General features: G+C 36.6%; 1 protein-coding gene across 1 annotated transcript in view; it reads right to left on the bottom strand.

Annotated features, from left to right (window-relative positions):
- Kcnh8 (potassium voltage-gated channel subfamily H member 8) overlaps nucleotides 1-12,390 on the bottom strand; it is a 367,265-nt gene that overhangs the window by 134,082 nt on the left and 220,793 nt on the right. Inside the window, exon 6 of the mRNA XM_048354862.1 lies at nucleotides 1,548-1,705. Coding sequence (XP_048210819.1) covers nucleotides 1,548-1,705 — 158 coding nt within the window. The remainder of the gene's footprint in view (nucleotides 1-1,547; nucleotides 1,706-12,390) is intronic.

Here is a 12,390-nt window from a genome sequence, read left to right as displayed (position 1 = left end):
GAAACATAAAACTATTAGTATCTATTATCAAAGTAGAAATTTTATTACAATAGAATTCTATGAAACTGCATTTATTGAACAATTTTCAAGAAAATTCAGAACATTTTTAAAAATTTGAGAATTATATATTTGTTTTAGCTTCTTTTGCAGTCTTGAAAAGCCTTGTTTTAAGTCATTACCCTTTCATTAGAGTACTTATCAAGTCAATCTTAAAAAGCACTTTAGAAAGACTGGATAACAACTCAGTGTAGTAATGATTAATATTACCTACTAGACTTTTCTCAATATCTTTCCTTTCAATTGTAATCCCTTTAATAATGTTGATACTGTCGACTTCCCAACTTAAAAAGAAAAAAGAAAAAGCCTCACTATTGTACATGCAATTAACAACTGCACAAGTAAATACTGAGAGCTGGGACTATAATTCTGTATTCATTAGGAAGTCAACGACTATATTTGAAATGTTGATTAGTTTTGTCTTGAGTGATACATCTTTAAATTCTTTTTTCTTTTCAAAAATTTTTAATAGTTATTATAAAAGTGATGTACAGAGGGGCTACATTTGTAAAGAGTACGTTTCTTTTTTTTCTTATTTATTTTCAAAGTGATATACAGAGAGGTTACAGTTTCATACATTAGGCCTTGGGGACATTTCTTGTGCTGTTTGTTACCTCCTCCCTCATTCCCCCTAGAGTACATTTCTTTTCGGACAGTGTCATCCTTTCCCTCATTCTTTCCCAGTTTTTCCTGTCTTTAAATTCTTAATAAAGACTATGAGTAATATAAGGTGTTGTCAACTTAATAGAAAATTTGTTTTATGTGAATTAATCTTTGGTCAATTTTTATATGCTGAGGTTGTTAGCAGAAAATTACGTAATTGCCAAAAGCTCCCATAAAAGTCTATTTATAATGAATAAAACAATATTTTCAGGACTATTAACCATAAAATAGGAAAAAACAAAAGTTGTGAAGGAACCAGAGGACAAGAGATTTAGGGGAAAAAAGAGATGGTATAAGTATTAATGCAAATGCAAGGGAGCTCCATTTTTATGTTGGCTATTTTATCATTTAGGCTTCTACTCCATCCAAGATTTGCCGAAGAAATTCTAAGAAGTGTTTGAATTCCTTTAATCCCAGCATTCCTCGTTTTCCCAACCATTCTTGGTTTTGCCAGTGAATAGTGAAATAATGAAAATGTAGAAAGGTAAAAGTCATACAAGGAGAAAAGACTTCAAACACTTCACCAAATTACAGAAGCAACTATCTCTATGGTAATATACACTATTTTTAGTGTATCTGCATCATTACAGGTAGTTTCCTTATCGAAGCATTTGGTGAATCAGTATTTATGATCAATCCAGGCCTCCTGGTATTTAAATAAAGGAAGTAACTTCCTTAGTTGAGGAATTTGGCCTGAATATTTTTAGGCACCCAAACATCTTTATTAAGGAAGGCACAAAACCCAGAAAGCACGAATTACCAGAAACATGGGGAACAGGAGTTAAAACTGACCTTCTCAGCCATGTGGAAGGATGCTGTCTACTCACCACTGTGACATTGAAGGCATACAGGAGATCAAATGGCAGGGCAGCGATTAAGTCAATGATGAACCAGGTGGTGACATAGTGGATGCAAATTGACCTTGCTTCAAAGATAACTTGGCCAGACTTGCTGACATAGGTTGTTCGGAAATTTAAAATAATATCTGCTTGGGGAAAAAGATGGCAAGAGAAAGAAGCAAGGGAGAAGAAAAAGGAAAAACAAGGAGGTGAGGAAGGGAGGAAGGAAAGGAAAGAAGAGAGGGAGGTAGGGAGGGAGGGAAAGGAAATTGTATAAAATTTTTATAAACTTAGAAAAATAGTAACCTCTTAGCCCATTTAATGTCCCAAATACTGTTTAATAGCTTGACACAACCAAATAGGAATTTTAAAAGGATAAAAAAAAAGTAGTACTTTCTGAGCATTTAGTATGTCCTAAACTTTGGGCCACGTGCTGAGGGTAATTAAATAACTGTAACAATAGAAATATTCAAAGTGTACTGAATGTTCACTATGTACAGACATTGTCTAAATGTGTAGCAGAGGTTATTTCATTTTACTCTCAAATTATCTCCCATCTATTCTCAAAGCAGTTAGAAACTAAGTCCTAGTAAGGAAACACTATCCATGATCATATTTTGAACAATGAGATTATTTGTCATAGTTACACCAAATTCCCTGGACATAAATTGATCTGGTATTTGTGGAACTCATTTCTGACTTTAAGTGATTCCTATTAACAAAATACCTGATGTTTCTTATTTGGAAAAACCAGGTTAATTTTTGTCATTCTAATTTTACATTTTATGTAATTCTTTTCAGCCTTTCCCTAAATTATTCTTTGATTACATATGTATTGAGCTCTTTACAATCGGAGGTATCAGATTCGCTGATCAAATGACAAACCTACACCCAAGTGAGTCATTTTGAGTTCACTTCATCTGAAGGATAAACATATTTGAGATTGTCATATTAGTTTCTAGTTTAGATAGCATTAATGGGTTTCACCTGATTTATTTGATTTGATTGACTACAAGCAGGTCACAGAAAATGTATACACATATCAAAGAATCAGTGGCTCCACAGAAAGGGATTTCTTCATGAACCCTTCTTTTGGGGGCTTACATTAGTTCAGTTACTCAAAGATCAAAGCAGGAGAGTTCAGCCAGTCAAAGATCAAAGATACCAGAAAGTTTCTCCAGGTAATAAGACTATAATTTAATGACCCTATGAAGTCAATACTAAGCCTTGAGTTACATAATGAGCAGATGAATATAAGGGATATTCTTTATAGCTAACTTAAACCACTGAAAATGGACAATGTTGTATGGTTTAACAAATTTGTTGACATCATCACCATGAGGGCAATGATCAAAGTGACTCAAAGAATGAAGCTATGTGTGTATATATGTACCTTAAATTTTACTTCTGTTCACATTTGTGGGAGTAAGATGCATAAATCCCAAGACATAAATACAGGAAACATAAGAAAGCAAGGATACACAATCTTCCAAAGTTTTATAATTCTCCATTGGAGAAACTTATAAGGATTTCAAATAAATGATTGCTAAAATGAACAACTAATTCCAAGAAAATGAGACAGTATAACAATGGAATGAATTAAGAAAAACAACTGAGAATATTTGTTGAGGAGTGAAAAAAAAGAGGCATAGATTTTTAGAAAAAACAAACAGAAATCTTGGTGATAAAAAGCTCAATTAGCCAAATAAAAAAATCAGTGGAAAGCCTAGTGCACAGACAGAACAAGCATAAGAGAATGATTAGATCATCTCCACAGTAATATGAAAAAATAAGAAATTATAATCAGAATGTGCAGGATTTATGAAATACTATTAAAAGACAAATTGCAGTGTATGTGTGTGTGTGTGTGTGTGTGTAGAAGATGATGCAGGAATATATTAAATTTATGCAAAATCTAAGTGACATAATACTAGAAAAATATCAAAAATAAGAAAAATGATAATCCAGGCAAATAGAATTTAGAGGCAAGTAAAAGAAATTATACTAATATCTAATAAAACAAACTTAAAGCCAAAGTTAGGAGAGACAAAGATGCTCACTACATATTGGATCTATAATAATATTTCAGGATGATGAAATGATTTTAAATATATATGAGCTGAACATTGGCCTACCCAATTTCATAACAGAATTTTCACTGGTGTGGAGGAGAGATAAACACCCTCCATAAAAATGGTGACTTCAGTACTCTATTTGTACCTGTAGATAAACAAAGACACTCCAGAGGTAAACTGTACTGTAACTGAAACAAACTTAACAAACATCTATCTACAGAGACTGCCATCCAGCAACTTCAGAATAAATATTCTTTTCTGAACAAAACTTTCTCCCAAACAGATCATATTTTAGGCCATAAAGCAAGTTCTTGACTAGTACAAGAAATGGAAACATTTCATTGTATTTTATCAGATCCAAATAGAATAAAATTAGATATAAGTAGCAAAGGAAACTGCAGAAAATATACCAAAAAAAAACCCTACAGAGATTGAACAATACAAATGTGTGTATGTGTGTGGGCACGTGCACTAGTTCTGGGGTTTTTGCTCAGGGTCTGCATGCTGTCCCTTAGATTTTTCTTTTTCTTTTCTTTTTTTTTTTTTTGGCCAGTCCTGGGCCTTGGACTCAGGGCCTGAGCACTGTCCCTGGCTTCTTTTTGTACAAGGTTAGCACTCTACCTCTTGAGCCACAGTGCCACTTCCGGACTTTTCTGTTTCTGTGGTGTGGAGGAATCGAACCCAGAGCTTCAAGCATGCAAGGCAAGCACTCTACCACTAGGCCACATTCCCAGCCCTGTCTCTTAGATTTTTTGCACAAGGCCACTTCAGCCACAGTTCCACTTCTGGATTTTTGGTGGTTAGATATTAGTCTCAGGGATTTTCCTGCTAATTGTGGAACACGATCCTCATATCTCAGCTTTCTGAGTAGCTAAGATTACAGGTGTGAGCAACAGTGCCCGGCTACAATATACTTTTTAATTTGGGATAGATAATTGAGGAAATTGGTAGGGACTGAAAAATTTTCTAGAATTAGATGGACATGGATATACAATATATCAAAAAGCTGCGAGGTACAGAAAGATAGTTGTAGGAGGGAAGTTGATTGCTATGAGTGCCTACATTTAAAAAAATCAAGTGGGGAATAATGATGCATGCCTAAAACTCCCAGAGCTCAGGAGAATGAAAGCACACACAAAAAGAAATGAAAACAACTAACTCAATCCCGAGGAAACAAAGAGATTCTGTGCAATACATGATTTCAAATTAGACAATAGAGCTATAGTACTAAAACAGCATAGTACTAGCACAAAGAAACATAGATAGGCCATGCACTTGCTGTAATATCAAAAGGAAGCACGGGGAGGTTTGTAGATTCTCAACACCTGAATGAGAAAACCCAAGTGACTGACATTTGTTGTCCATGAAACAGGCTGAGATAAGGCCAGATATAATACCTTCAAATAAGAGAGCTACTTTCCATTGCCCTAGCACAGCAGGGTGACTATAATTGATGACAATCAAATATTTCAAAATAGTTAACAGAGAGGATGGGGTGCTCCTAGCACAATGAACGACGAGTTTTTGAGGTCATCAATAAATCAGTTGTCCTGATTTCAGTTACTGAAATGTCACACTGAACCTCATAAATATGTACAATTATTATATGTCATAAACTATATTTTTCAATTGAAGGGACAAATTTTTTGTATATTTATTTACTAACTGATTGCCAGTTGTACCATAAATTTCATTGCTGCAATTCATACACTGAGGCGCTCCCATCAAGTAGAGAATCAATAATGTGAATAATATTTGGTGGATTAAGCCAGCACACTTTTTAAAGCCATGTAGCTAACTCTGCAGTTGACTTAGCAATAAAATGGTGGTTTAGGCTGAATATAGCAGGTATTGGGTGAGTCATCATAGAGTATTAACACGGGAAGCTTTATAAGGGAACAATCTGTTGTTCAGTTGAGTTAGTTGGATAAAAAAGGATATACTAACTTTAGGTTTACAAAGAATTGGAAAATTTTACACACAAATAGTGGTAACAGTAAGTGAACTAAAGATTCTTAAAATCTATATGTGCAAATCTATTTTTAAAATGTTTGCATATTTCATTTTCAGAGAAAGATTTCAGAGAAACTTCATATTCTAAGATTTATTTCAGGACTAAAATAAAATAGTTATGCATTGGCTTATCCAATAATTAGTATCTTTCTTGGGTACCTGATTTTAAAATAACAATAAAAATCTACTTTTGTCACACTCATAAGAAAAGATGTGGCTCTGGCCTACTTACAAAAATTTTTCATAGTTGTTTGTATGATTCATGTACTCTCTCAGGTACTGGCTTTCCTCAATTTATGAAAGATACAGAATATTCACACAAATTCACTTAACTCATGCAGAAAATAGCACAGAAATGCTATCTTTTGATACTCGATCTTTTATTTCCAGCATCTAAAAGAACTGTGGAAACTCTAAATATATGCCAAAGTGAATATCAATGGGTCTATACAAGGAACTGCATTTCTGATTTTTTTTTGTTTTTAGTTTAGAACAATTTGAGTGTCACCACCCAGGTAAGAGAATATTCAGTCAGTCACAGAACTAAATGTGAGAAAATGAACTTTGTCTCTGGGAATCCACAGGCTCAGCTCTGTTGCTTTATTTATTTTTTTTTCAGGGACAAAGAAAGAACACACTCTGCCTTCTCTCTGGAACTAAGGCGGAGGTGGTGATGTTCAGGAACAGGACTTAGTGAACTCAGGGTTTGCAAATGTCTCCTTCAAAGAGGCTGGTACAAATTCTTCTTCCAGAATGAAGAAAGCATAGAATGAAAGAAAACTGTGAAGACATGGTGTCTTTCCTGAGAGAACCACAGGAACAAAAGTGCACCACAAACACAGGGTCTATAATTGCTTCTCCCCTAGGACTGTCTCCTTTCCCAGAAGACTATGGTATATGTGGCTAGTGAAACCAAGGCTTACTCAAATACTGCACTAAAAAATGGTCTCCTTTGGGCATTCCACAATCCACCCGAAAGGCTGCAGAAGAGTTTCATTTTGAGAATCTAGACAGCCTAAGTATAATACTTTTGAAGTTTTTTTAACATGAAAAATCACACTGAAATAGAGTTATTAACACCCCCCAGATTTTCACACATATTTTTCTTGATTCTATTTATTATTAATGTATACAATTACCAATGAGTACAAAACACCCACACACAATGTGAGCTAGGAAATACACTCCTACATCCATAGCCAATTCACTCTGAAGAGCTTAGCACCTCCAAACCTCCATGCCTACATGTATTCAAATATACAGAAATAATCCCTTGTGGCTTCTGGTACTGATATCTTGGGTTATAAGTAGGTACACAGGGGAATAGATAATTATCATAATACTCTATGTGGTGTATAGCATTTCCAAGAAATTAATTCTAATATACTTCACACCAATAGAAAACAGACTATAAGGGAATTCTCTGACAGTCCAGATCACAGGTGATTGCAAGGCAATTAATTTACCTCATTGTTTTCCATAGTGTGATTAAAAGGAAAACAACTACCAGAGATAATTGCAGGCCTGTTGTTTACATATTGCTAAGACCTTCGGCAATGAATATTTTATTTCTCTCTAACAGTAAGTAGCTATGTAATGAGAGGAAAATCATGTGAAAGTTATATACATTATTTTGAACTTTGAGTTCCTTAAGAAATACATAGCTAGAAAGAACAACAACAAAAAAAGGCTACGTTTAATATGGCATGAATAAGTAGATTTCTTTGTTAGCCTGTATGCCAAATGGGAAATAGTTTTCAAATCATATTGGGCTTGCTCGTTAAGTAGTACATTAAACTACAATGGTGTGTACAGAGCATATGTACCATGTGAAATAATTGATAACTTCATTTAGCCATTTCTTTAAAAATTAATTGGTGTAGCACAGCATGGGTGCAGCTGCTATTAATAGTCAGAACATGTGCTATCTTTTCTTCATTGCTTGTGAGGTGTGATGTCACAGCACATGAGGGCTAGCAGGTGTGAGATAATGACTAGAAAACTGATGAATGAAGAGAATGAGGGCTAAGCATGCTAATACTTAAAATCTATCACCAATATTCATGGATAAGATGTCCTCCATACATTCCAGCCTTGAGCCTCTTGCTAGCATTTGTCCCTCTTCCCTACTCCAAAGTGAATGATTTATGGGATTCACACAGCAGTGGGCCACGTGAGAAACAGCGTGTAAGAGCTACAGATGGCATGGGGAAGAAAAGTGGGGACCAAACATGCAGCCAGGCTGGGTGCTAATGGTTCACACCTGTCACCCTAGCTACTCAGGATGCTGAGATCTGAGGGTCACGGTTTGAAGACAAGCTGGGGCAAGAAAAATGGTGGTGAGACTCTTATCTCCAATTGACCATGGAGCTATGACTCAAGTGGTAGAGCACTAAGCTTGAGAAAAACAAACAAGGAAAAAAAGAAAACTACTGGCGGCCATGTACAGACCCTAAATTCAGGCACCAGGAGCAGGGAAAAAGAAAAAAGCAGCCAGGCAGGTTGACAAGTGGGTTGTGGATCTTTATATTTGCTTCTGTTTGTGCTACTGGGATCGATGCCATTGCAGACATGTATTCACCTTGGCAATCTTTAACCTCCATGATATGTGGACTTCTGTGTTAGGGAAGAGACCCAAAAGTCCTCTATCCTAATTTCTCTTTCAATGCAAAAACCATCATGTCATCCTTGACAAGAATGTAGTCAACCAGTCACGAAATGCTTCCAGAAATGGTTCTTGGCTTTTCTTTTTTCCTTTTTTAAAATACAGTTCCTCTATGTATCCAAGACTGACGTTGAACTTACAATGCTCTGGCTTCAGCTTCCTGAGTAATGGTATTATGCATAGTCAAGTCCACTGAAAATTGATTTTGTGTGTGTGTGTGTCTGTCTGTCTGTCTGTCTGTCTGTCTGTCCTGGGGCTTGAAATCAGGGCCTAGGCACTGTCTCTGAGATGTTTCACTCGAGGCTAGTGCTCTACTATTAATCCACAGCTCCACTTCCAGCTTTTTGGTGGTTAAGTGCAGATAAGTATCTCACAGTCTTTCCTGCATGGACTGTCTTGAAACCATGATCCTCAGATCTCAGCCTGTTGAGTTGATACATTACAAGCATGAGCCTCTGATGTCTGGCTAGAAGTGATTCCTAATATTTTTAGTAATTAAGACTTAGTAAGTTCTTTAAAAAAAGACAACCAAACTTTGAGTGCTATTTGCTGAGTTTAGTACTATTTACTTTTGCTAACTTAGTGCCCCAAATAAAATTATTTTTCCTAATTTTTCTCTCAGTAGATAGAACTTGTGAAAAAAAAATGAAACTTCTATCAGCCAAAGGCCTTAGTGACTATCCCAGCTCTAGCCTACACCTGACCTATCATGAACTCCCGGTGAGAAAAACACACACCTTCGTGTTCTGTTCCACTGAGGTATGGAGGTTGCTTGTTACCTCAGCATTAACAGGCATATTTGGGCTGACAGAGGTTTCTGATGGTCCAGACAAGAGTATGCTCACTGTGTAGCATGTGGACTCAGATTTCTTGGGCTGTGGAGTGTTACTTGTCATGGTTACAATTGCTGAGCTATTACTACAACTTTACAGCTTTCAAAATTGGAAAACCAAAATCAACAAGTGATAGAAGATTGTATAGCCTGTTTATAATATTATTCATATTGTTACTTGACAGATCTGAAACACACCACATAACGGTGCCATGAAAAGGCTAATGGTAGGTAGCTTTAGAAAATGTTTACTTTTTTTTTTATTTTTGGCCAGTCCTGGGCCTTGGACTCAGGGCCTGAGCACTGTCCCTGGCTTCTTCCCGCTCAAGGCTAGCACTCTGCCACTTGAGCCACAGCGCCGCTTCTGGCCGTTTTCTGTATATGTGGTGCTGGGGAATCGAACCCAGGGCCTCGTGTATCCGAGGCAGACACTCTTGCCACTAGGCTATATCCCCAGCCCCAAATGTTTACTTTTTGACAGGGATTATTTTAACTGCTTTATAGGTGTTAGCTACATTGATCTTTATGTGATCACAAAGAATAGAGAATTTTCTCAGTACTACCCAATTGGAAGTGTGATAGCCAGAATTATACAACCAAAGAGTGCAAATCCACCCAATGTCCAGACCAGAAATCTAAAGTGTACGAGTATGCATCACTTTCTGATGTGGAAGTGTTTTACACAGCGGAAACGTGTTCCAGCATCACCTACATGACCTAGTACCCCCTAATTTGCCTCCTAGTCACTAATACATTTATTCTTTATTCTTTGAAAGAGATGTTTGTTTTTTGCTCTGGTTGTTCCTCTTTCTGTCCTGGTTCATCACATCAATATGTGCAGGCTAGACAAAAATATTTAGAGAGGGGCTGGGGATATGGCCTAGTGGCAAGAGTGCTTGCCTCATATACATGAGGCCCTGGGTTCAATTCCCAGCACCACATATACAGAAAATGGCCAGAAGTGGCACTGTGGCTCAAGTGGCAGAGTGCTAGCCTTGAGCAAAAAGAAGCCAGGGACAGTGCTCAGGCCCTGAGTCCAAGCCCCAGGACTGGCAAAAAAATTTAAATATATATATATATATATATATATATATATATATATATATATTTAGAGAAATCTAGAACTTACATTTGAGATTTTTGGAGTACTGAAGACTTTCTACTGTCAACTCATACAAAGCAAATAAAATTCTACTTGCCTCCTTCCATGAACTTTTGTGATTGGGCAATCCAACACGTATTTTGTTTGTGTACAGCATTGCTGTGTATCCACAGAATAATCTTTAAAAATCTTCACACTTAAAAACAATCACCAACTTTGTATGTGTCTGCTCACTATTGGTCAACTAAATGGAAATTGCTTCTTTAGTAAAAGTTTTGTTTTACACCAGGGTATTTTAATGTGAATCAAAATATCTGAAGTTTCTGTGGAGGAATACACTATCACAAAAATTCAAAAATTGCTGGCTCCCATGGAAGCCACAATAACCATGCTGTAGACACAATACTAGTAAGCTTGAAAAATGTGGGTGCCCTTTTGTATTTTGCTCTTTAAAAACATAATTGTACTTAAGATAAATGTGATAATATAATAAAATATCAGGATCCTTTAGGATGACATTGACTTTTTTATTTATTGTTATGTTAGGTTTTATTTCCTGCTGTTCCACTCAATAATAGTGTGATCCTTGAAAATGTAATTATCAGCTAGGTGCTTGTGTCTCAAACCTACAATCCAAGCTACTCAGGAGGCTGAGATCTGAGGAGTATGGTTAGAAGCCAATCTGGGCACCAAAGTCTGTGAAAATCTTATCTGCAGTTAACCACAGGAAAGATGGAAATGGAGCAGTGGCTTAAGTGGTAGAATGCTATCCTTGAACACAAAAAGGTCAGTGACAGCACCCAGGTCATTAGTTCAAGCTCCAGGACTGGCACAAAAAAGGGAACAAAGGTTAATTACCTTCCCAAAGTTCAAATTTTCACTTAAAAGACAACAGTTGTCTTTCATCTACATTTTCAACCAATATCTATTTAGCATCTGACATATACAAAGCATTGGAGGATCTTGGAGAACACAAAATGATGAATACTCTGTTCCTGTATCCAAAGAAATTAAAGTTCAGTACAGAACATGTGTAACTAACCTGGGAATTAGAATGTCACACACAATATGCTTTCCAAACACCAAGAAGCAGCGGGAGGTGAAGCTTGTGATGCACAGGTTGAGTGTACAGGAAACAATTTCTCATGCATTTCAATTTCATGTATAGGCAGTGATTGAAGTGTAAGCAAAGAAATGACCAAGTAGATACTTTATTAAAACAAAAATAAGAACAAGAACAAAAATCCCACAACTGCTCTGCAATGTAAACAATGAAGGAGGTTGCTAGTTGTCAAAATCTAGCCAGAGGTGATGGTGAGTAGAACTTAGTAGCAGCAAGAATAGGAAGAGAGAGGACATAGAGCTGTGGCTCAAATGGCAAAGCACTAGCTTTAAGCATAAAGAGGACAATGCCTAGGATCTGAGTTCAAGTACCAGGACTGGCAAAAAAAAAGAATAGGACGAGATAGAGAATACAGCAATATGTAGCAGATCATGGAGATTTGAGTTTGATTCTCTTGGAGACTTGGGTGTAGTGGGGAATCTTTGAAGAGTTGTGTATAGATGGCTCATGGGATCTTTCCCAGGCATGGTACAATCTAGGAAGCAAACGTCTGAGTGGTTTTACTAGGAAGGTGATGAGCTCAGCTTCTGAACTGTGATATTGAAGTAGTTGAGTCTCATTGATACCTTGCAAGTGGTGGAATAAATATGTGAAGGAAGGAATCGGAACCCAAGCACCATTCTGAGAGCCACCAACATGGAAATATCACAAAGGGGGTAAAATCATCATGGATAAAACAGTGGCATCATGGAAAAGAGGAGAGAGACCAGGGTAAGTTCTGGGGAGAAGAATGTCGTTTAAGACACAAGGAAAAGGAGAGTCATGAAAGACATTGTGTAGAAAGATCTAGAAAGAAGGATCATTAGCAGAACGTAGTAGGCAAAAGAAGACAGGAAATAGTATGTGGAAAGATATCTGGTAAGATAAAAACTTAACAGCTGCTTTTGACAAACACGAGACTATTTGTGACTGAAAAACTTTTCTGTAGTCTTGTTACAATCAGTAGGAAGGGAAGGGAGAATGTAGTCATAAAATTCAATGCATATCCTACAAAATTAAGAAAGTTGAGGGAAAGAGGGGT

This window comes from Perognathus longimembris, chromosome 10 (genome assembly GCF_023159225.1).
Source record: "Perognathus longimembris pacificus isolate PPM17 chromosome 10, ASM2315922v1, whole genome shotgun sequence".
Lineage (NCBI taxonomy): Eukaryota > Metazoa > Chordata > Mammalia > Rodentia > Heteromyidae > Perognathus > Perognathus longimembris.
Note: the sequence above shows the minus strand (reverse complement) of the source record. Positions and strands in the feature narration are given on the sequence as shown.